This window comes from Zootoca vivipara, chromosome 11 (genome assembly GCF_965207765.1).
Source record: "Zootoca vivipara chromosome 11, rZooViv2.hap1.1, whole genome shotgun sequence".
NCBI classification, from domain to species: domain Eukaryota; kingdom Metazoa; phylum Chordata; class Lepidosauria; order Squamata; family Lacertidae; genus Zootoca; species Zootoca vivipara.
In genome coordinates, this window is record NC_142594.1 from 7543170 (window position 1) to 7563799 (window position 20630).

The following is a 20630-nucleotide window of genomic DNA, read 5'->3' on the forward strand; positions in this document are numbered from 1 at the left end:
ATCAATTCTAGAGAGCTTTGATAGGGAGTTTTTCATCTCTTATTTCAGTTACTAAACAGCTTTTACTTACAAGGGGTAGCTTAAAACCAAAAAACACCACTCTCCTTTGGCCGGAAAAAGAAACAAAAAAGCAGCCAGTATTATTTAAAGTACTGTTCATAATTGGTGCATTTCATTTGTTACCCACATTCGGCCTGTAGTCAATTATACAAGATGAAAGAATACAATATTAATTTGCAGTCCTTTGCTCATTCACCCTGTACACTTTCCTTCAATAGTTGGGCTACAACTACATAAATGGTTTGTTCACCTTTCCGAGAGCTTTTGGATGTGATCTGAATACCTATGTCCCAGCTCCAATTCCAGCGCTAGCCAAGCAGTTCAGATATTTATTGAAAACCATAATTTAAATCAATATTTTCACTTGTTAAGCCTTTCCCCATCCCCAGTCACCTGTACATGGAAGAAGAGTAGTGCAGAATGTGTTTGTCCATATTTTATTTTAATAAAAATAACAGCATGTATCACACTTGACAAATCCTCAAGACATTATTAATATTACAAAGCGTATAAAACATAACTTTGCTTACTGCAAAGGTGTTTTGAAAGGTATGTCGTAGTTTTAAGACTAGCACCATTCTACAATTAAAAAAGAAGACGCTTTGTACATTCCCGTTCGTGGAAGGACCGTGGCTTTGTGCTCCTTTTCCCTTTGGGGGAGGTCAATCACTAAATTTACGCTCTTGTGCTCTTTAGCCGCAGGGTATTTTAGCTCAATTGCTCAGTGTGTGGTGCTGGTTTGATCCCCGTACAGGTGCATATTCTTGCAGGTGGCTGGACTAGATGATTGTCATGATCCCTTCCAACTCTACAATTCTATGATCAACAAAATGTTTTATAGACACAAATGAGACCTGAGATTCAATCTGAAGTACGCTTATGACAGTTCTCTAGTTGAGGAGTCACTGCACAAAAAAGTAGATGGAGTAGCCATATGTTGTATACACAATTACAATCTACCATTATGCATATTGCAGCATATTTATAGTAAAGTTCTGCTTCCTTTTTTCTATAATACACGTTAGTGAGGACAGACTAATTTCAGGGTGATACTCAAGAGGAGGCCCATTAAAATAAATGGACATGTTCTGATACGGGGCAAAGAATGATATACACTTTTTGTGATTGGTTTTTGTATTCATAGCTTCAGTTACAATCCTTGGGGAAACATGACTCCCCATTTCCAGTACTGCTCATGGTGCTACCATAGCATCTGACTTGGGATACCGACTTTGAAAAAGATTTAGTGCAGCTTCTCCCATTGTAGAAGATTTTCTCTTGGAGAGATGATTATAAAACTTCAGTTGGAGAGTAACCGAACAGGGCCATGGTGCAGGAGTTTAACAGAAATGTACATTTTTGTTCTAAGCTCAAAATTCTTTACCACCTCTCAAAAAGTATGTCACAAGATTTGTGTCACTTTTTTTTAAGTCATTGAACCCAATTTTGTACTAAATGCCATAGTCTTCCCCTTACTTTAGCCTACTTCACTCTTACAAAGACAGTATTCATTTTCACTGTCCACACTTTTAAGTATACACACACATTTCAAACCACTTCTATTGTGCATACATTCTGACAGCAGTTTAGCTCCTACAAATTTTAAAAACAAACTACAGTTCGTCATGTCCCTGTGGCTCTTGGTCTTTCAGTTTGAATTCATCAGCGGTAATCTTGCCATCTCCATTTCGGTCCTGATTGCTGAACATGTTTTTCACAATTGTTTCAGAATCAAAGCCAGGAGCTAACTTTCCTTTGCCAGCCTTGACCTGTTCGTGGATGTAGTTGCCGAACTACAATTAAAAAAATAAATACATTAGAGAGAAGTGAATTTTGCATCTTAAAACTCCAGCAAATAGGATGTTTTGGTACCTTTGCATCTGTCCCCTCATATTCACATACAGTGCTAAGAAAATACCAGTTAATACTTTATCTCTAGTGAGTACAGTGGTACCTTGGTTTACGAACTTAATCCGTTCCGGAAGTCCGTTCTTAAACTAAGGTTACCAAAAAATTTCAATGAATCCGGGGACACTTTTCAACTTCCTACTAAATCGATGGATTTTGTCACAGGACTGATTTGTAAATCTGCGGACTGTTCCCGGGAAACGGGGACGTCTGGTAACCTTATCTTAAACCAAGGTGTGCTTTCCCATAGCAGCAGGGGACTCAATTTACAAATGGAACACACACAACAGGAAACAAAACATGTTCTGCTTCCAAGGCAAAGTTCACAAACCAAAACACCTACTTCTGGGTTTGCTGCGCTCTTAATCCATGTTGTTCATAAACTAATCTGTTCTTAAACCAAGGTACCACTGTATATGTGCCATTTGAGAGGTTCAGGTGTCAAACTGGTACTTAAATTCCAAGGTGTGTGTCAGTACTGCTGCCTTTGCTGGAATTTCAAATATCTAAAAGGAATTGGGAAATTCCCACAAGCAGTGTTTGTATTCATTACTACTGTAACAGCTGCTATGTCCTGACCCTTTGAGTGAGATTTTTTTCTTAGGGACATTCACTTAAGACGTGCTTCAATCAGATCAATTGAAGCTGGGCTTCAATCAGATCCTCTTAACGAGTAGCTATTCTCTGTATTCTCTGTATCTGCCTCCGATGCTCAAGACCTAGAAGCACGTTGGCCTCTTGTTTCTGTAGAATGTCCAAAGCTTGTCTCGAGCAACTGCATGATCATATGCATTGCTATGGGTAGAAATATTTGTTTTAATTTTCCATAAATGATTGTCCTGTCAGAATAGAAACATGATCTTAAATATATTGCTTGAAGACTGGGCCTCCACTCAGTGCCCTGTATGCTGTCTGTGAACTTACTAGCTCCCATATATTTTTTTCCAATGCAGCTTTCCTAGCCAAAACCTTACCTCTTCCAGAAGAACCTCTCCATTTTTATCTTTATCAATCTCTTCAAAGAGATCAGGAGAGACTTCATCATGCCATACAAACATATAGCCCTCTGGTAGGCCAGACACCAAGTCGAACAGTTCAATGTCAAAAACTAATACGGCGCTACCAGGCACTTCTCCTTCTGTAACAGTAAATAACAAAAAATAAAGTTAGATTTCTGCATTTGGGAATTTGGTCCGCCCCCAGCATTCGCAAATTGTGCAGTTAATACAAATTGTTCAGATTTCACCCACTGGCTTAGAAACATCAGCAAGATAAAATATGAGAAAATAAAGCCTGCAGCATCCAAAAGAAATATGGCTAATGTATTCTTTATCTTAGAAGGTGCACTACGCTTTGTGACTATTAAGGTAAGGTTGTTTGTTAATTCACAAGTACGTACTGTATAGCCTTTCCCCATTGCTTTATTAATTTGGGCTATTTTCATCATTCTGAGATTAAACCATAGTAAATAATATAATAATATCATATCATATCATATTATATTATATTATAGAGATGCACCTCTTTACCTTAGCTTTTAACAACTGAAGTGTATATTTTTATGACATATTTCTATAAATTTAAGTTTTAAACTGTTTTTAATATTGTGTTTTTAATTGTAACCCGCCCTGGGACCTTGGTGGGAAGGGTGGGTAATAAATGTTGGTTGTAATAATACTAGTAGTAGTAGGAGTAAAGGTAAAGGGACCCCTGACCATTAGGTCCAGTCGTGACCGACACTGGGGTTGCGGCGCTCATCTCGCGTTATTGGCCGAGGGAGCCGGCGTACAGCTTCCAGGTCATGTGGCCAGCATGGCGAACCAGAGCAGCACACGGAAACGCCGTTTACCTTACCTTTTTATCAACTTGCACTTTGACGTGCTTTCGAACTGCTAGGTTGGGAGGAGCTGGGACCGAGCAACGGGAGCTCACCCGGTCACAGGGATTCGAACCGCTGACCTTCTGATCAGCAAGCCCTAGGCTCTGTGGTTTAACCCACAGCGCCACCTGTGTCCCTTAGTAGTAGTAGTAGTAGTAGTAGTATCATTAAATGGCTATATTCTCAACATCTCATATTGTGAATATTCCTTTTAGACTAATATTCTTACTTAAATTGCAGCTAAGTGCTGCATCAATCAATGAAACACTTTCTCAAAGTGCAGTACTCTCGGCTCCAAATAATCCTCCTCGGCTAGATCTCTCATTATTCAGATTCTGCTGGGAGCTAAAGAAAGGGGTGTGGAGGATACACCAGCTCAAGAGTTGTTCATGAACCAATGAGCACATTTAAGGAACAAAACAAGACTGCTCACAGAAGTGAGCTGCGGCACATGCTGCAGAAGACCAGACACATTTGTGTGTCAGCATCACTATTAGCTTCACTGTGCTAAAAGACATATGAAGTGTTGTCCACTTACCAACGCCAGCCTCTCCATAGCCAAGGTGGGGTGGGATAATAACTGTTCTTTTCTCTCCAACACACATATCTCTGAGACCCATATCCATTCCCAATACAACCTGTCCAGAACCCAGCACTATATTATAGGTTTTCCCAAGGCTAAACCTGAAAGAAGAAAATAGTAGTTCACAAGCTAGGATGTGCCAATGAAACATCAGAATGCCGCCTCCTCCAGCCTTTTGACATTTACCATTTCCAATTTATATGTGATGATCTGAATTCTTAATAGACTCTAAGAAATACATTGCAAGTTGGACCATGCAGAACGTTTGTTAATACAAGTGACCCCAGAATCCACAAACCCCTCAGTCTTATTAGCCCTTCTCTTCATCATTACTCTCTCACCAATTGTAACTTAATGAAAGCAAATTTTTAAAAATAAGTTATTGGGTAGGCGCACATGCACAAAATATTCCCAGTTTCATGCTTCTCTTGTTCTTTGCTGCTAAACTACATACTTACGTTGAATCTAGCACAGTGCCATCTAAGAGTGAGGCATTGTAGTGATACTTCAGGTAATCGCCTTTCTTGCTCAGAACAGAGCAATTGGTAGGTTTATAATGGGTGGTAATAGCCACAGAGTCAGATGGATTGTGGAAGTCTATCACATGAATATCAAAGACCAGCACAGCAGATCCTGGAATCTTTCCTAGAACAATAAATGATTATATGAAAAGAAGCCACCCACCCTTCTGCTCTTACAGTAACGAACTGATCTGATCTACTAAAATTAAGTACTCCACAAATGAGACTTGGTCATCTCCAAATGTCATGAAAGGGGCTTTTCAGAGGTTGGCAAGTGTGATAATTTTCCATTAGCACGAATTCCATGCACTTCCAAAAGATGGTGAGACATGAGATAATTATCTATATTTTCAGTAAAGGTAAAGGGACCCCTGACAGTCGCGGACGACTCGGGGGTTGCGGCGCTCATCTCACATTACTGGCCGAGGGAGCCAGCGTACAGCTTCCGGATCATGGGGCCAGCATGACAAAGCCGCTTTCTGGCGAACCAGAGCAGCGCACGGAAACGCCGTTTACCTTCCTGCCAGTATTTATCTACTTGCGGTACCTATTTATCTACTTGCACTTTGACGTGCTTTCAAACTGCTAGGTTGGCAGGAGCAATATTTTCAGTATTCCTAGTTAAAAGCTAGTGCAAGATTTCAAGTTTTACAGAATTATGTGCAGAGCATTGTTTAAATGTGCACAGCCTTTTTAAAAAATGTAATCAATGACCTTTCCTGTATTGTGCTTCTCCCCTATTGAGCAGCACATTTAACCAAAGCTGTATGGTTAATTTTCAAGTATTGCCTGGGTCAAATTTACGATCTCTTCAATCACCAGTGTCAGATTAGTGTTGCGATTTTTCTTCCCTTCCGCTTGAGGATTAAAGAAGTCCAGTTTTTTTCCTGGCTGGTATTAAGTTTCATATTTCCTTTCTAGCAATACAATTTCCCATAAACTTGAAAGAGGAATATTAGATAAGTAAAGTATTCACTGCTGATTGTTGTGAAATGCCTCTTCTAAGCAGAAGTCTTGACTAGGCCCCTGGAAAACAACAGTTTTTGAATTCATTTAAAAGCTAATATAGCTTAATTTGAATTCCTCCTTGCTTTCTGCATTTTAGGTTTCCAAACCTTTTTGAGGATGCAGAATTAGAGCTTTTACGTTTGGGTATTTAACCCTTTATTACTGGAATGTTATTGGCTTCCTTTAAGTCCAGTTAAACTTATCATAAGCTTTTCTTTTGCTGGGTTTTTTACCCTTCATCTTTGAACTTTGGTCATTTAGAGTCAAGTATCTTTCTATTTCCTTCCGAGGAAACTGTTAATCACAGTGAAACAAGGTTTGTAGCCAGCATCCCGTCAAGGATTTTGATTATTACTTAAGTTATTTTTGCATCGTTTAGTTTTGCTCTAGTAGTTTTTTATATTCATTTGTTTAAGTGGTTATTATTATTTTCAGTTAATCTTTATTATAGTCAATTACTTCTCATTTCAGGGAATTTCACGGTTGATATTTAGTTTGTATTTATTCCAAGCAAAGGCAAGCACAAATTGAAGCTTTGCCAAGAGAGAGGGCTACAGCAGCTTCCATTGATTCCTATCTTCTAACCAGGAAGATGGAAGGCCTTTGAATAAACATTCCCAATTTTATTCTAGTAAAAGATGAAGAAAGACAATGCAATAACACTTACAGTTATTTAACATGCAGAAGATAACAAATAATGTAACAAACCAGAAGGGGAAGATGAGGGAAGTCAATGGGAGGGGGGGGAATTGTAAAATGTAAAATTGGATAATTGTATTTGTAATTTGCTGTAACAAAATAAATAATTATATATATAAAAATGGAAGATGGAAGGCCAACAATCATATTCCATGCAGTACACTGGGCCTTAAATCTTTTAAATGCTGAAGTAAAAGAATGACTGAACTGGAGGGCACTGCTGCTGAATTAAAAACAGTACTCACCTCTTCCCTCTTCGCCATACCCCAAGTGAGGTGGGATGGTTATTCTCCTCTTCTCTCTAATGCATACACCAAGCAAGCCTTCATCCATCCCAGCAATCACATAACCTTTCCCAATGTAGGTATCATATGTTCGGTTCCGTGAATAACTATAGGCAAAACTAAGATTGTTATCAATATGCCCACACCTTACTGGCTCTACAGCAAAAACATCAACATCAAGAAGTATCAACAGGGGGTAGTTAAATTGATGAAGTCATGTCTGATAATAGCACCCAACCTAAGTGTGAGTAGAAGAAGTGAGGAAATTAAGCTAGCAAAACAAATACGTAAATGTGCATAATATGGTAAAACTTCAACTGTGAATAAAAAAGCAAGCCAAATATATAACAAGATTATAAATATATTAACGGATAGGTGAAGTAACCTTAAACAGTACTGAGCAGACCAATCGCATAGACAAGAAAACTATTTTAATATACTGTATAGCAGCAAAATGAGAAGTCGGATAAAATGAACAAAACTAGAAAAAGCTATCCACTTTGTGGTATGAAAAACACAAAACCAACAAATCAAAAACCAAGCCAGAATAGCATATTAATGTCATCCAATCAAGAGACACTACTCTCGTGACATAGGGTTGTGTCTTGTCACCCCTTGATTTTTATTCCAGAAATTCCTAAATGGGTCCCATTCAGATTCAAAATTCTTAAACCCTTGTTTTCCCTGTCTAACCCACATAATCTGTATGATCTTACTCAAAAGTAGCCATGCTTTTATGAAGGGGACTCTTTTCCCTTCCATTATCTTGCATAGACAATTCTAGCAGCTAGTACCATTTGAAACAGTAATTTATCTTTTCTGTTTGATAGATGTTCTGTTTGAAAGATGTCGATCTTTCAAGTATGTCAGCAAAAATAGCACGGGGTCTAACAAAGTAATAGAGAACCTCTCACTGCACCTAGGTCCACCACGCCTCTGAATTCGGCTGCAAGGATGTTTTGGAAAAACCACGCCCATCTGTCAGTCACCTGATGTCATATAACATCAGGCATAGAGATCTGTTTTCTCCAATCTAAGCACTAAGTGCTAAGATGGGACGAAATGGCTATTTTTTTTCCTATTCTTTGTTGAATCATGTGCCCCTGTAAGTAAATGTCCAAAAGTAATTATCCACAACAGGAAGAAGCAAAGCATTTAACGTTTTGATTGGTGATATTATTCTTATTGCATATTGACATGTTTTGATAAAAGATGCTATAAACGTAAAGAATTGGTTTTCACCGTACAAGTTATTATAAACTAGCAGATCCACTTTTGCTTCCCATTTATTATCATGGAAAATGGGAAACCCTCTAAACATTTATACACTAAAGTTACTCAAGAGGAGAAATAGGAAGTATTTTTAAATTTCCCAAATGTGTTTACTTTATGTGCTGGTGTCCTATTAGCTGTGCTTTTCTGTCTGCTTGTTGGATGTAGTAATCAACCTACACCATCTTCTGTGCATTTATTAATTAAATCTCTTGTTTCAGAGAGAAAATGAGAGTTCAGGAAAACCCACATCCATTGGAACCATTGCTCTACTTTTAAAAACTTTTTCTTAGTCTTATTTATTTATTGATTATTGAAGACATTTACCAAGCTACTTCATAGCTGCCAAGTCTCCTGTATTCCCAGGGAAAACCCCATTTTTCCAGCTGCCCCCAGCCAAAAAAACGGATTTTTTAGTTTTTCCCCGGTTTATTCTGGCGCAGCGGCCATTTTGGAACTGGGCGGAGCATGCTCAGAAGCGACTTTTGATGCTGCTTTGCCCAGTTCCAAAATGGCTGCAGCGCGACTTCTCGTGCGACGGCCATTTTGGAACAGGGCAGAGCAGCATCAAAAGTCGCTTCTGAGCATGCTCCGCCCAGTTCCAAAATGGCGGCAGCGCTACTTCCGGTCTGCTACTTCCGGTCCAGTCCCTTATTTCTCAGGCCGGAACTTGGCAGGTATGAGCTACTTAGAATACCTTTCAAGAATGCTCAACGGAATAGAGCTATAAAAACACAGAGAGAAAGAAACAGAAAGTAGGAAACGTGTTTAGCAGTGTGGTTACCTAGAATCAAACAATGTGCCATCCAGAAGTGTACCATTATAATGATATCTGAGGAAGTCCCCTACTTGGCTTTTACGCTCACAGGTTTCAGGCACATATTGTTTTTCCACAGCGATGCTGTCTTTGGGGTTGTGGAGATCTAGGAGAGCTACGTCAAAGACCAGAGACGCTTGACCCGGGATTTCTTTACCTATAACCAAGGTAGATGTGGTGGGCATTTAAGTCAACGCAGGAATTCAGAAAGAAATTCAAGCTAACCCCACATATATACATACCCTCAACCTCACATCTATCACAGGCTATCACACACATTTCATTTCTCTGCACCCCCACCAATTCTAAAGCAACTTATGTTTTTTAATCAACATAAGAGATTCTACTTCCAGGAATTTTTGAAAAACAACTTTCATTTTGCTAATAGCAGTCTGGTTATTCTGCCAATTGTCTATCCGGGAAAAATTAAGAGAAAGTTGAAAGAAATTACCGGTAAACTGTAACTGAGACTAAAGATGAACATACCCTGGGCAATCAGATATTGAGTTGATTGACTGATCAGTTGCTTCCTACACAAAACATGAGTTCAAATTCTGTGGAAAGATCTTCTCTTGATTTATGTTAACACAGTATTTACTAGCGTGGACAAACACAAACCCCTGTGTTGCAAAATGTAACAATCAACACAAATGCAAACGCAACACGCTGGGTGATAACTGGTAGTGGATATATAATTAATTACAATGTCATTCAAAATGTACTAATACACCACTTCAAAATAATGCATATATCTGGTTGGCATGCATACTTATGGTATGACAAGGTTAAGGCCCATAAGGGCTTCAAAAACCATATAATTAGGAAATCACTGTTTAATGTATGGATTAGATATAAAGATTTGTTAGAAAGGAAAACACCTAGGTGGATTTCGCCCCTCGAGGCGAAGAAACCTAAAAGGATAACTATGGATGAGAATAGGCTGAAATACAAAGACATTTTGATTGAGGTGGAAAATCAATTTAAGTTAAGGCCATACGAACAATTGAAGGAGAAGTTAAGTGATTGGTTTCAGTATGTACAGATAAATGAAGCATTTAAAATAGATAAAAAAGTCGGATTCCAAACAGAGAAATCAAAATTGGAAACAGAATTAATAGAGGCAAATAGTAAGAATTTGTCCAGAATGTATAATTTATTGTTAGAGTGGCATTTGAAAGATGAGCAAACAAAATCGGTTATGATTGATTGGGCTAAAGATTTGGGCCATAATGTTATGATGTCAGATTGGGAAAAGTTGTGGAAGAAGGGTATGAAATTTACGGCATGCACTGCGTTGAAAGAGAATTTAATGAAAATGATGTATAGATGGTATTTGACACCGGTAAAACTAGCGAAAATGTGTCATAAGGGTGACAATAAGTGCTGGAAATGTAAAGAGGAAATAGGCTCATTTTATCATATGTGGTGGACATGCCCTAAAATAAAAGGCTTCTGGGAAATGATTTATAATGAAATGAAAAAGATATATAAAAATACATTTTTGAAAAAACCTTTTTACTTGGAATAGTCGGGGAGGAAATCCCAAAAAAAGATGTTAATTTGTTCATGTATGCCACCACAGCTGCGAGGATTTTAATTGTGAAATATTGGAAAAAAGAAGAATTGCCTTCTCTACAGGAATGGCAATTGAAAATGTTGGACTTTATGGAATTAGCAGAATTGACAGGAAGACTCCGTGACCAAGCGGATGAGAGAATGGAGGAAGACTGGAAAAAATTCAAAGTGTATTTAGGGAATTATTTCTGAGTATTAAAAGACTGAATATCTAGGGAAATATTGAAGTTAAGGCATTAGGGGGAAAAAGAGAGAAGATTACAAAGTAGAAAAATGAGTTATAAACAAAAGACTGAGATTAAGATGAATTAAGAAAAATATGATGATGAAAATTAAAAGCAATGAATTAGAAACTGTTACAGATAATTTTAAAATGAAAATCAGATAGAGGGGACTTGGGGAAGCAAAAGGAACAATGACTTAAAAGATGATATAAGATGATATGTGTTTATTGTTTTTATTGTTGTGCATGCTATAGTCGTGTATTTTTGGTTTTTTGATGTTTTGTTGTGTTATACTGTTAATTTGTTATGTTTCCTAAATGTTATATAAAATCTAATAAAAATTACTTTAAAAAAACAAACAAAATAATGTATATATCATACAGTACATCTCACAAAATATACAAGTGACTGTAAATTGTTGTATATATAAGAGTCAAATGAGGAGTCAAACAAGTCGATGAATAGCGAGGAATGCCAAGCCGCCCCTCAAAGGAAGACGTCCTATAAAAGTCTCAAAGGAAGACGTCTCTCAGGAGTCTTGAAGAGAAGTCTCAAGAGGACAGTGTATCTGGAATAGCTCACTGTTTCGGAATAAAGTCTTCATCAGCTGGAAATGTGAGATGTACTGTATGATATATACCTTATTTTGAAGTGGCATATTAGTATATTTTGAATTACACTGTGCTTAATTATATATCCACTACCAGTTATTAGCCAGCGTGTTGCATTATAATATTCACTAGTGGCATAAACAAATTTGGCATTTACCATCTCCGTCTTCTCCATACGCCAGGAAAGGCGGCACTGTGATAATGCGCTTTTCTCCGACACACATTCCAAGGAGACCTTTGTCCATACCGGGGATCAGCCAACCGATACCCACATAAGTGTCATATGTTCTCATTCTATTGTGGCTGATGATATAAACAAAAGCAAGTTACTTATAGTCAGTGTCTTCCTTTTTAACACTGGAAGCAGGAGAAAACGTGAAGAGTTGGACAGAGTAAAATCAATGTAGATTGATGCGCATTTTGTTTCAAACAATTTCTGCTGCGTATAAAAGAACAAAACTTAGTTGCACAAAGGCGAAGATGCCAAATATGCCACATTCTTTCCCTATTGCTTTAGTGGTTAAAAGCTGGACATTTGAAGCTGCCTTATAGCGGGCGTGAGAGGCCATTGGTTTATTTAGTCTAATATTGTCTTATACTGACAGGAAGTGGTTTTCCTAAGCCTCAGGCATAGGTTTTTCCCAGCCCTGCCAACGAAATATTTTCATTCACATTTTTATGTAAATTCTCGCACAAGCCCTCAAAAATCAAGACCTCAGAAAACATGAATAAATAAAAAAAGAAATATATATTAACTACCTCGAGTCAAACAGTGTACCATCTAGAAATGTCCCATTGTAGTGGTATCTTACAAAATCAGACACCTGGATTGTTCTTGTGCAATTTTCTGGCTTGTAATAAGTTTCAATATGAACTTGGTCTTCAGAATTCCAAAGGTCGATCAAAAGCACATCAAAGTGAAGCACTGAGTTTGCAGGAATGACACCAGCTGTGAATGCAAAATATATTAAAACGGAAATGATGCTTGCTGAAAAAACAGAATTAATGCAACAAACAACTTTCTCTTTCAAGATGTAGCAGGCATGCACAAAGGACTGTGGCTGGCTAAGGAACTGTTTCACCAGTGGCCCAGGCGTACAGAGACAGAGGCCAAATTTAGAGCACTATAATACCACTTTCAGCTGTCATGGCTTCACCCAAAGCATTCAGGGAGCTGTCGTTTGCAAAGAATTACTGGATACAGCCCACCATTCCCCTCCCAGAGCAAGAATTCCCAGCATGGTTTGTCAATCAATCCCTCTTCACAGGGAACTTGGAAATGCCTCTGTTTATCAAAAATTTGGGGAAACAACTGACTTAGAGAGAGTTCGCTTTACTACTGTTACCCTGCTCCAAGTCATCACTACTGAAGTTGTATTAAATATTGTATTTAATTGTATTAAATTAATCTTGATCACAACAGGACAGCAACTTGTTCCTCACTGAGGAACATGCTGAACATTTCTGCCATCACGTATTCTCTGCAACAATTGTAGCTAGAAGTCTGTCTTAAAGAAATGAACAATGGGCAGAAAACAAGGATTCTCACGTTTTTCTAAAAAAGGGCAAAAGGACTTGATGTGGAGGACAGGGGGAAACTTTAGCAATGATAGTCTGCTTGGTGTGCATGAGACTGTAGCCCTGCCTGTAGTAATCAGGCCTCCTGAACTCAATTCATATAACATATCCAGAGATCTAAATACGTGGACTGAGAGAGAGCAGGAACTCCACGTGTTTCTCAGAAGTTCAGAACTTAAAATGAAGATGTGGAGTTTGGGAGGCAGAGTCCGTCAGCATGATCCCTCCTCATCCACCCATCCAGATCCACAGATACATCCCATGAACAGGACTTATTAGGCAGCAATGCATTCATTAAAAAAAAATCGGGTTTGATGAACTTGTTAGAAACTCTGTATTTTCAACAGCTTGTCTTGGATGAACATTTCCATACAGAGTACCGTACTCACAAACACCTTCACTCCCGTAGCCAAGATGGGGTGGGATTTTTACAAACCGCCTCTCATTCACACACATGCCGATCAGAGCTTTGTCCATCCCAGCAATGAGCTGGCCTTTCCCCACAAAGACGTTGAATGTGGAACCCCTGTCATAGCTAGAGAGAGAGGGGGGGAGAGGGGGGAGAGGGGGGGAGAGAGAGAGAGGGAGAGAGGGAGGGAGGGAGGGAGAGAGAGGGAGAGAGGGGGGAGGGAGAACAGAACACACAGTAGGTTACTTGCAAATTCATTTGCAATTCACTTAAATCTCATTCACAGGTATTTTGTTGGCAGCTCTTTTATTTTTACCCATTTCTCAGTCATGACTATGACTAACGGCTACTGATCCCCCATGAACTTGTCTCATCTGTCTTTCAAAAGCCATCTAAACATGTGTTGCTTTCATACCCTGTGTGGGATACCCTGGACAGTCCTAGAGCTAGAAAGGGTGTAGAAAACCAACACGATGTAGAGCTTTGAGTATCTTTCCTACGAGGAAAGGCTAAAGAATTTGAGGCAGCAGGGGTATTTTGAAGCAAAATATGGATAATGGTTGGCTAAGAGAGAGATCTAAACAGTTGTTGTGGGAAAAGAAGTGGGAGAATTTTTTTCACCAATCTTTCAAACTCAGAATAACTCATGGCAGCTGATTCAGCACAAACAAACAAAACATTTCTGCCACAAGTTCTGTGAAGGCGAACTTTCTTTTGTCTGGAATGGATAATGACAGAAAGCACATATTCAAGGCAATTTTAATTTGATTGACAGATAGGGGGGGAATGAATGGTTTGGCTCTCCTGGTGCAACCCCAATCATGTCTACTCAGAAGTAAGTCTCATTGAATTCAATGGGGCTTATTCCCAAGGTGTGGGGTTAGGAATGCAGCATTCTACAACAATGTTGAAAGGGTAAAAAAATATAAGCTTCCAAAAATATGCATTCTTTCCAGAGAGATGTCTGGAATTTTGCCAAAGGGCATATTCACTTGGGAATTTTTGATAATTAACATTATATCTATTTACAAGATGCAGTTTCCCTGGCCACAAAGGCTGCCCTCTCACTAGAGGAGAAATAGACACCCCCTTCTATGCCTTGTGCAGGGGCTGTTATACAGCCCTATAATTATGATGCAATTAGATATAGCCTACGTTTTACTCAAAGGCACACTTACAGTGCACCCAAGTTATATTAAATCTACCTTTCTTCAAGGACTTCAGTGGGAATGCATTCAAAAGTATCATACACAAAGAGAAATATAGCAGAGGCCAGTTTACTTTATTGTGCGACAACATTCCTAAGTGTCTCCATCACTTGGAAATGGATCAGTTCCAGAGCTACATCTGCAGGCCCAAGGGGGTGCCCTGTGATCCAAAAGATTGCACTGTAAGCAGCCTCTCCGCCTAGGGTGGGGTCAGGGGCAGACATTGCTGATGTGGCGCCTGCAGGGAGGACAAAATTTGGCAATTCCCCCCCCCCACTCCCATCGTATTTATTATTTTCACAATGATTCCTTTTGGTACAGTTGCTTTGTTATGGCTATTGATTTATTAATTAGTAGTTCTGGGCCTTTTTTCATTCAAATGAATCCCAAAGCAGCTTACAAACAATACTTTGTGGAAACATAACAGAACATACTAGAGCAGGGCAAATGCAGCATAAATCATATGGAAACATAAAGTATCTGTACAATCTTCTCAGTTGGTACCTGTATAAATATAGACATTAATTTTGTTGTTGTTGTTGTTGTTGTTGTTGTTGTTGTTGTTGTTGTTGTTGTTGTTGTGCCCCCTTGGCTCGCCACCCTATATCTGGCACTGGTGGGGTTTTCTAGACTAGGAGAGGAGCTTGTATACCAGGGGTCCCCAGACTTCGGCCCGCGGGCCAGACGCGGCCCAATTGGCCTCCCAATCTGGCCCGCGACGACCCCCGCCGCCGTCACCCGATCTTACGGCGCGCAGCGCAGCGGCGCTCTTCCAGGTCGGAAAAAAGCGCCGAAAATCGTTTGTGCGCATGCGTATGGGCCTCTCCCAACCCAGAAGAGGTCATTTCCGGTGCACTTCCGGGTCGGGGGAGGCCCATACGCATGCGCACAAACGATTTCTGGCGCTTTTTCCAACCTGGAAGCGCGCCACCGTGCCAGTAAGTGTGTGTGCGCATGCGCACGGGCGCGCACTCCCCCGCCCTCCGGCACGGCGGGCAACGGCCCAAAGCCGGGTAAGTCTGGGGACCCCTGTTGTATACCTTTGCCTTTTGAAGATGATGGCAGGTAAGGCTTCTCAGGTTATAAACAGATGCCTATGCACCTAGAGCCAGGGGTGCCCACTTGAATAAACTATTGAGGGAGCCCATGTAAACCCCACCCCACATAATTGATCACATGATGCGGTGCATGCACACTATTTGAATGGCAATGCCCATAAACTTGGGAGGGACAACCCACTCAGATCTGGGGGAGGGACCTCAGCCCTAGCAGTTGGCTGCATAGAGCTGTACAGTGGTACCTTGGTTCTCAAACGCCTTGGTTCCAAAACACCGAAAACCGGGAAGTAAGTGTTCTGGTTTTTGAATGTTTTTCAGAAGTCGAACGTCCAATGTGACTGTCAGCTATTGTTTCTGGGGTGCCTGCACCAATCAGAAGCTGCGCCTTGGTTTTCAATCATTTTGGAAGTCAAACGGACTTCCGGAATGGATTAAGTTTGGCGCTTTTGTTTTTGCTATTTATTTTGCATTTTTGTTTTTGAGGCTTTTTGGGTTAATTCGTTTTTGTGACTGTGTGGAACCCAGTTCAGCTACTGAATGATTGATTGTGTGACTGTGGAAATGAATAAAAGCCCCCCCCCCATCGAAACAATGACTATCATCAGTGCAGGTAAGGAAAAAAAAAATTTTTAACTTTTATCATCTACAATACTGCCTTATTTACTTTATAGTACAGTACATTGATTATTACTTTCATTTTATGGACCAATAGTCTCGTTAGAGAGTAAAATTCATGTTAAATTGCTGTTTTAGGGGTTGTTCTTAAAAGTCTGGAACGGATTGATCCATTTTGCATTACTTTCTATGGGAAAGCACGCCTTGGTTTTGGAACGCTTTGGTTTTGGAATGGACCTCCGGAACTGATTAAGTTTGAGAACCAAGGTACCACTGTACAGTATTCCCTAATGGGGAGAGCTCTCTCAGACTGTGGGCTCCCGATCCCCGCCACCGAGGACCTTTTTCACAGGAGAGGGCAGGGCTGCGGTTTCCCTCGTGCGAAGCGGGTGCTCTGCCCCACATCAAAAGCCGCCCTGGGCTGGATGCCATCTTGGGATTATTATTTGCATTTTAATGTTATGTTCTGTTGGAAGCCCCCTAGAGTGGCTGGGGAAACTCGGCCAGATGGGTGGGGGTATAAATAATAAATTATTGTTATTGTTATTAATAATACCCCATCCATCTGGCTGGGTTTCCCCAGCCACTCTGGGCGGCTTCCAACAGAACATCAAAATAATCTATTAAACATTAAAAGCCTCCCTAAACAGGGCTGCCTTCAGATGTCTTCTAAAAATCTGGTAGCTGTTTTCCTTTTTGACATCTGATGGGAGGGCGTTCCACAGGGCAGGCGCCACCACCGAGAAGGCCCTCTGCCTGGTTCCCTGCAACTTGACTTCTCGCAGTGAGGGAACCGCCAGAAGGCCCTGGGCGCTGGACCTCAAGTGTCCAGGCAGAATGATGGGGATGGAGACGCTCCTTCGCGTATACTGGACAGCGGCCGTCTAGGGCAGGCATCCCCAAACTTCGGCCCTCCAGATGTTTTGGACTACAATTCCCATCTTCCCCGACCACTGGTCCTGTTAGCTAAGGATCATGGGAGTTGTAGGCCAAAACATCTGGAGGGCCGAAGTTTGGGGGTGCCTGGTCTAGGGCTTTAAAGGTCAGCACCAACACTTTGAACTGCGCTCGGCTGGCCAGCGAGCTTGATCGAGCGCGAAGGCTCGCGAGCGTGTGCATGCACGCCTGGGGAGCAAGTCCCGCTGCCTCCGGCGGGCCTTGCTGCCGGGAAAGCGCGCGCAAGCAGGGCTGCCACGCGAAGCGGAGCCGTACCTGGAATCGAACTTGGCGCCGTCGGGGAAGGTGCCGTGGTAATGGTAGCGCACGAAGTCGCCGGCGCGGACGGTGCGCGGGCACTCGCGGGGCACGTAGCTGCGCTCCACCAGCACATCCTTGCCGTCCCACGGCGGCTCGCCGGCGGCCGGCACCGGCGGAGCCTGGCACGCCACGCAGCTCACCAGCAGCGCCAGCAGCAGCGGCGAGAAGCAGCAGCAGCAGCGGTGGCCGTGGCGGTGGCGTCTCCTCCAGCCGGGCTGCATTCCTGGCCCTTCCATGGCGATGGGGCGAGCGAGAAGGAGGCGCGGCCAAGGCGGAGGTCCTGCGCCGAAATCCCGGCTTCCCAGAGCTGCAAACGTGGAGAGGGGCGGAGGGAGGAGGAGGAGGAGGGTCGGGGCGGGGGGGGGGGGGAACGGCCAGCCGCTGCTTCTCCGCTTGCAGAGCGGGAGGAGCCAGCCCCGAGGGGACGTCGAGGAAGAGGAGGGCCTGGGAGACCAGGCGGGTGCCTGAGGGGGGTCTGCTTGTTCGTTCCCACTCGGGAAACTGAGGGAGAAAAGGCCGACCAAAGGGGAGAGCGGGAGCCGCCAAGAGTCAAGTTTATAGTTCGTGCGTGGTTTTTTTCCCCTGTCTCGCGGGGGTGGAACTTAGAGGTGGGGCAACGGTCCCCTCGCGTCGCGACGTGGCGCCTCTTCGTTTCCAGCCCAGAGACGCGGCTGCTGAGGGCTCGGGGTTTTTTCCTCGAGGCCTCAAGCAGAGCAGCTGTCCTGCCCTGCCCTGCCATCCTCTCGGACCCCAGGGCGATGAGGAGCGGGAGCGCGCAAAGCCTTTGGAGTAGGAAGTCGCAGGGAAGAAGTTGAATTACTGCAGCGGAGGAATGATCTACCGGAGTATTTTGAGCCGCTCGCTTAGGACAGGAAAGCGTCCTTTGCAAGTCAGATCAACAGGATGCTGTTCATGGGCGTAGAGTAACTGGGTGTGTGTGTAAATATATCAATATACTGTATTTAACTAACTGACCCTGGTACTCAGTTCTCTCCCTCCCCCCGAAACCTTAAAGCGTTCCCCCCCCAATAAAAACAATAAATCCTTGCTACGCCCATGATGTTGTTAACATAAAAGGGCTATTCAGACCATAGCTGCCAAGTTATCCCTTTTTTAAAGGGAAATTCCCTTATGCTGAATAGGCTTCCTCGTGAGAAAAGGGAAAACTTGGCAGCTATGATTCAGACGACTCCTCTGTTTGAGAGATAGTCACTCTACAAACCAGAAAAGATGATTGCTGGCCTGGCTTTTCTAATAAGGACAGAGTGAACTTTCAGATCAGGTGACAGAAGTCTACACCTCTCATGATGGAAAATGTTAAGAGTTTACATGGGGAAAGGATCCCCTGGAATTCCTGGGTGCCCAGTTCTCCCCATAATTTCTGTAATTAGTAGAAGTTACAGGTAGGTAGGCGTGTTGGTCTGAGTCGAAACAAAATAAAAAAAATCCTTCAGTAGCACCTTAAAGACCAACTAAGTTTTTATTTTGGTATGAGCTTTCGTGTGCATGCACACTTCATACGAAGTGTGCATGCACACGAAAGCTCATACCAAAATAAAAACTTGGTTCTTTAAGGTGCTACTGAATGAATTTTTTTATTTTGTAATTAGTAGAGGCAGGGTTTGATCAGCAGGTTTAGCAAGGCCTGCAAAATAAGTCAAGCCAGCTTCCTCAGAAGACTGGCTGAGAGAGGTGCCATCCAAGAACAAAACGGGTAATGGCAGAGCCATTTTTAGTTTGCAAAAAACAATAGAGTTGGAACGTTCCCAGGGTTTCTTGCTCCAAGATCAGGTATGCATACGTAAACACCTTCCCAAAATTTTAATACGGTAATGCTTTTTTATGTTGTTTTATATGTTGGAAGCTGCCCAGAGTGTACAGTACTGTGGCACATCTCTATTCATTGGATAAGGTAGGGACTCCTTTTATATTTAGGATTAAGGTGTTTGAATTTTAATTTGATTTGCTGCCCCACTTATTTGCAACCTCACTGTCTAAAGCAGCACACATCTGCTATGTCTCTTCCATTTCCATGTAACAAACCCATCTTTTTCTGCTTACTAGGGCGACAAGTTATTTATTGGGTTGAAGGTATACACACATTTTAAATGGCCACACATCCTGACTCCACTCAAAAGGGTCCGTTCTTCTTTGTAGTGTTTGTGGGTTCATATGTGTGCTGGGCATGCATATAGGTTCAGGGGTTGACTTCATAACATCGGGACACTGTTGTTGCAATAATGTAAGACACCAACTTTGACTTACAATAGAGCACATCAGTTAAATATTGAACTGAAAAGCAAAGGTATTGTTTTCTTCTTTGTCAGTGAAAATCTTCAAAAGAATGTCACATTTGTAAAGTATAGGGCAAACTGAGCAGAGAGTTATCCTATGGTATAGTTTAGCAAATGTGATTTGCCCAGCTTAATAACCTGTTACATTATAGCTAACTGCAGGAATGGAAACTCCTCAGATGCCTTTAAACATTGGTGGGATTTGCAGTTTGGATTACATGGCAGGGGCACCAAAACACAAGTTGTACTTCTGCTGCAAAGGAAAGTGCTCTGTAATCTAGCAAAATTGCCTGTTTTGAATTCCTGGATTGTATACATACAGATGAGCAAGAAGATAAATGATTGCAGGAAAGTAGAATAAAACATGTTGCATAAAAACTTCGTTCTGTCTTAAAAGGTAAAGGGACCCCTGACCATTAGGTCCAGTCGTGACCGACTCTGGGGTTGTGGCGCTCATCTCACGTTATTGGCCGAGGGAGCCGGCATACAGCTTCCAGGTCATGTGGCCAGCATGACAAAGCCGCTTCTGGCGAACCAGAGCAGCGCACAGAAATGCCGTTTACCTTCCCGCTTGGAGCGGTACCTATTTATCTACTTGCACTTTGACGTGCTTTCGAACTGGTAGGTTGGCAGGAGCTGGGACTGAGCAAAAGGAGCTCACCCCATCGCCAGTGGCGAACAGTGCCACTTGGCTGCCTGGGGCAGCACCCCCTGGGGGCGGGGCATCGCTCCGCAGCGCGCATGCGTCATGACGTCACAACGCACGACGC

General features: G+C 42.0%; 1 protein-coding gene across 1 annotated transcript; it reads right to left on the bottom strand.

Moving 5' to 3' along the window:
• Positions 1-481: 481 nt before the first annotated feature.
• Positions 482-18316, bottom strand: FKBP9 (FKBP prolyl isomerase 9). Its single transcript, XM_035129105.3, has 10 exons — positions 17522-18316; positions 13409-13554; positions 12201-12390; positions 11599-11744; positions 8999-9188; positions 6904-7049; positions 4889-5075; positions 4386-4531; positions 2943-3106; positions 482-1853 (listed from the first exon to the last, which is right to left on the bottom strand). Exons 1-10 carry the CDS (start codon positions 17800-17802, stop codon positions 1674-1676), a joined length of 1776 nt encoding a protein of 591 aa, XP_034984996.3. The 5' UTR covers positions 17803-18316; the 3' UTR covers positions 482-1673.
• Between the last annotated feature and the right edge of the window lie 2314 nt (positions 18317-20630).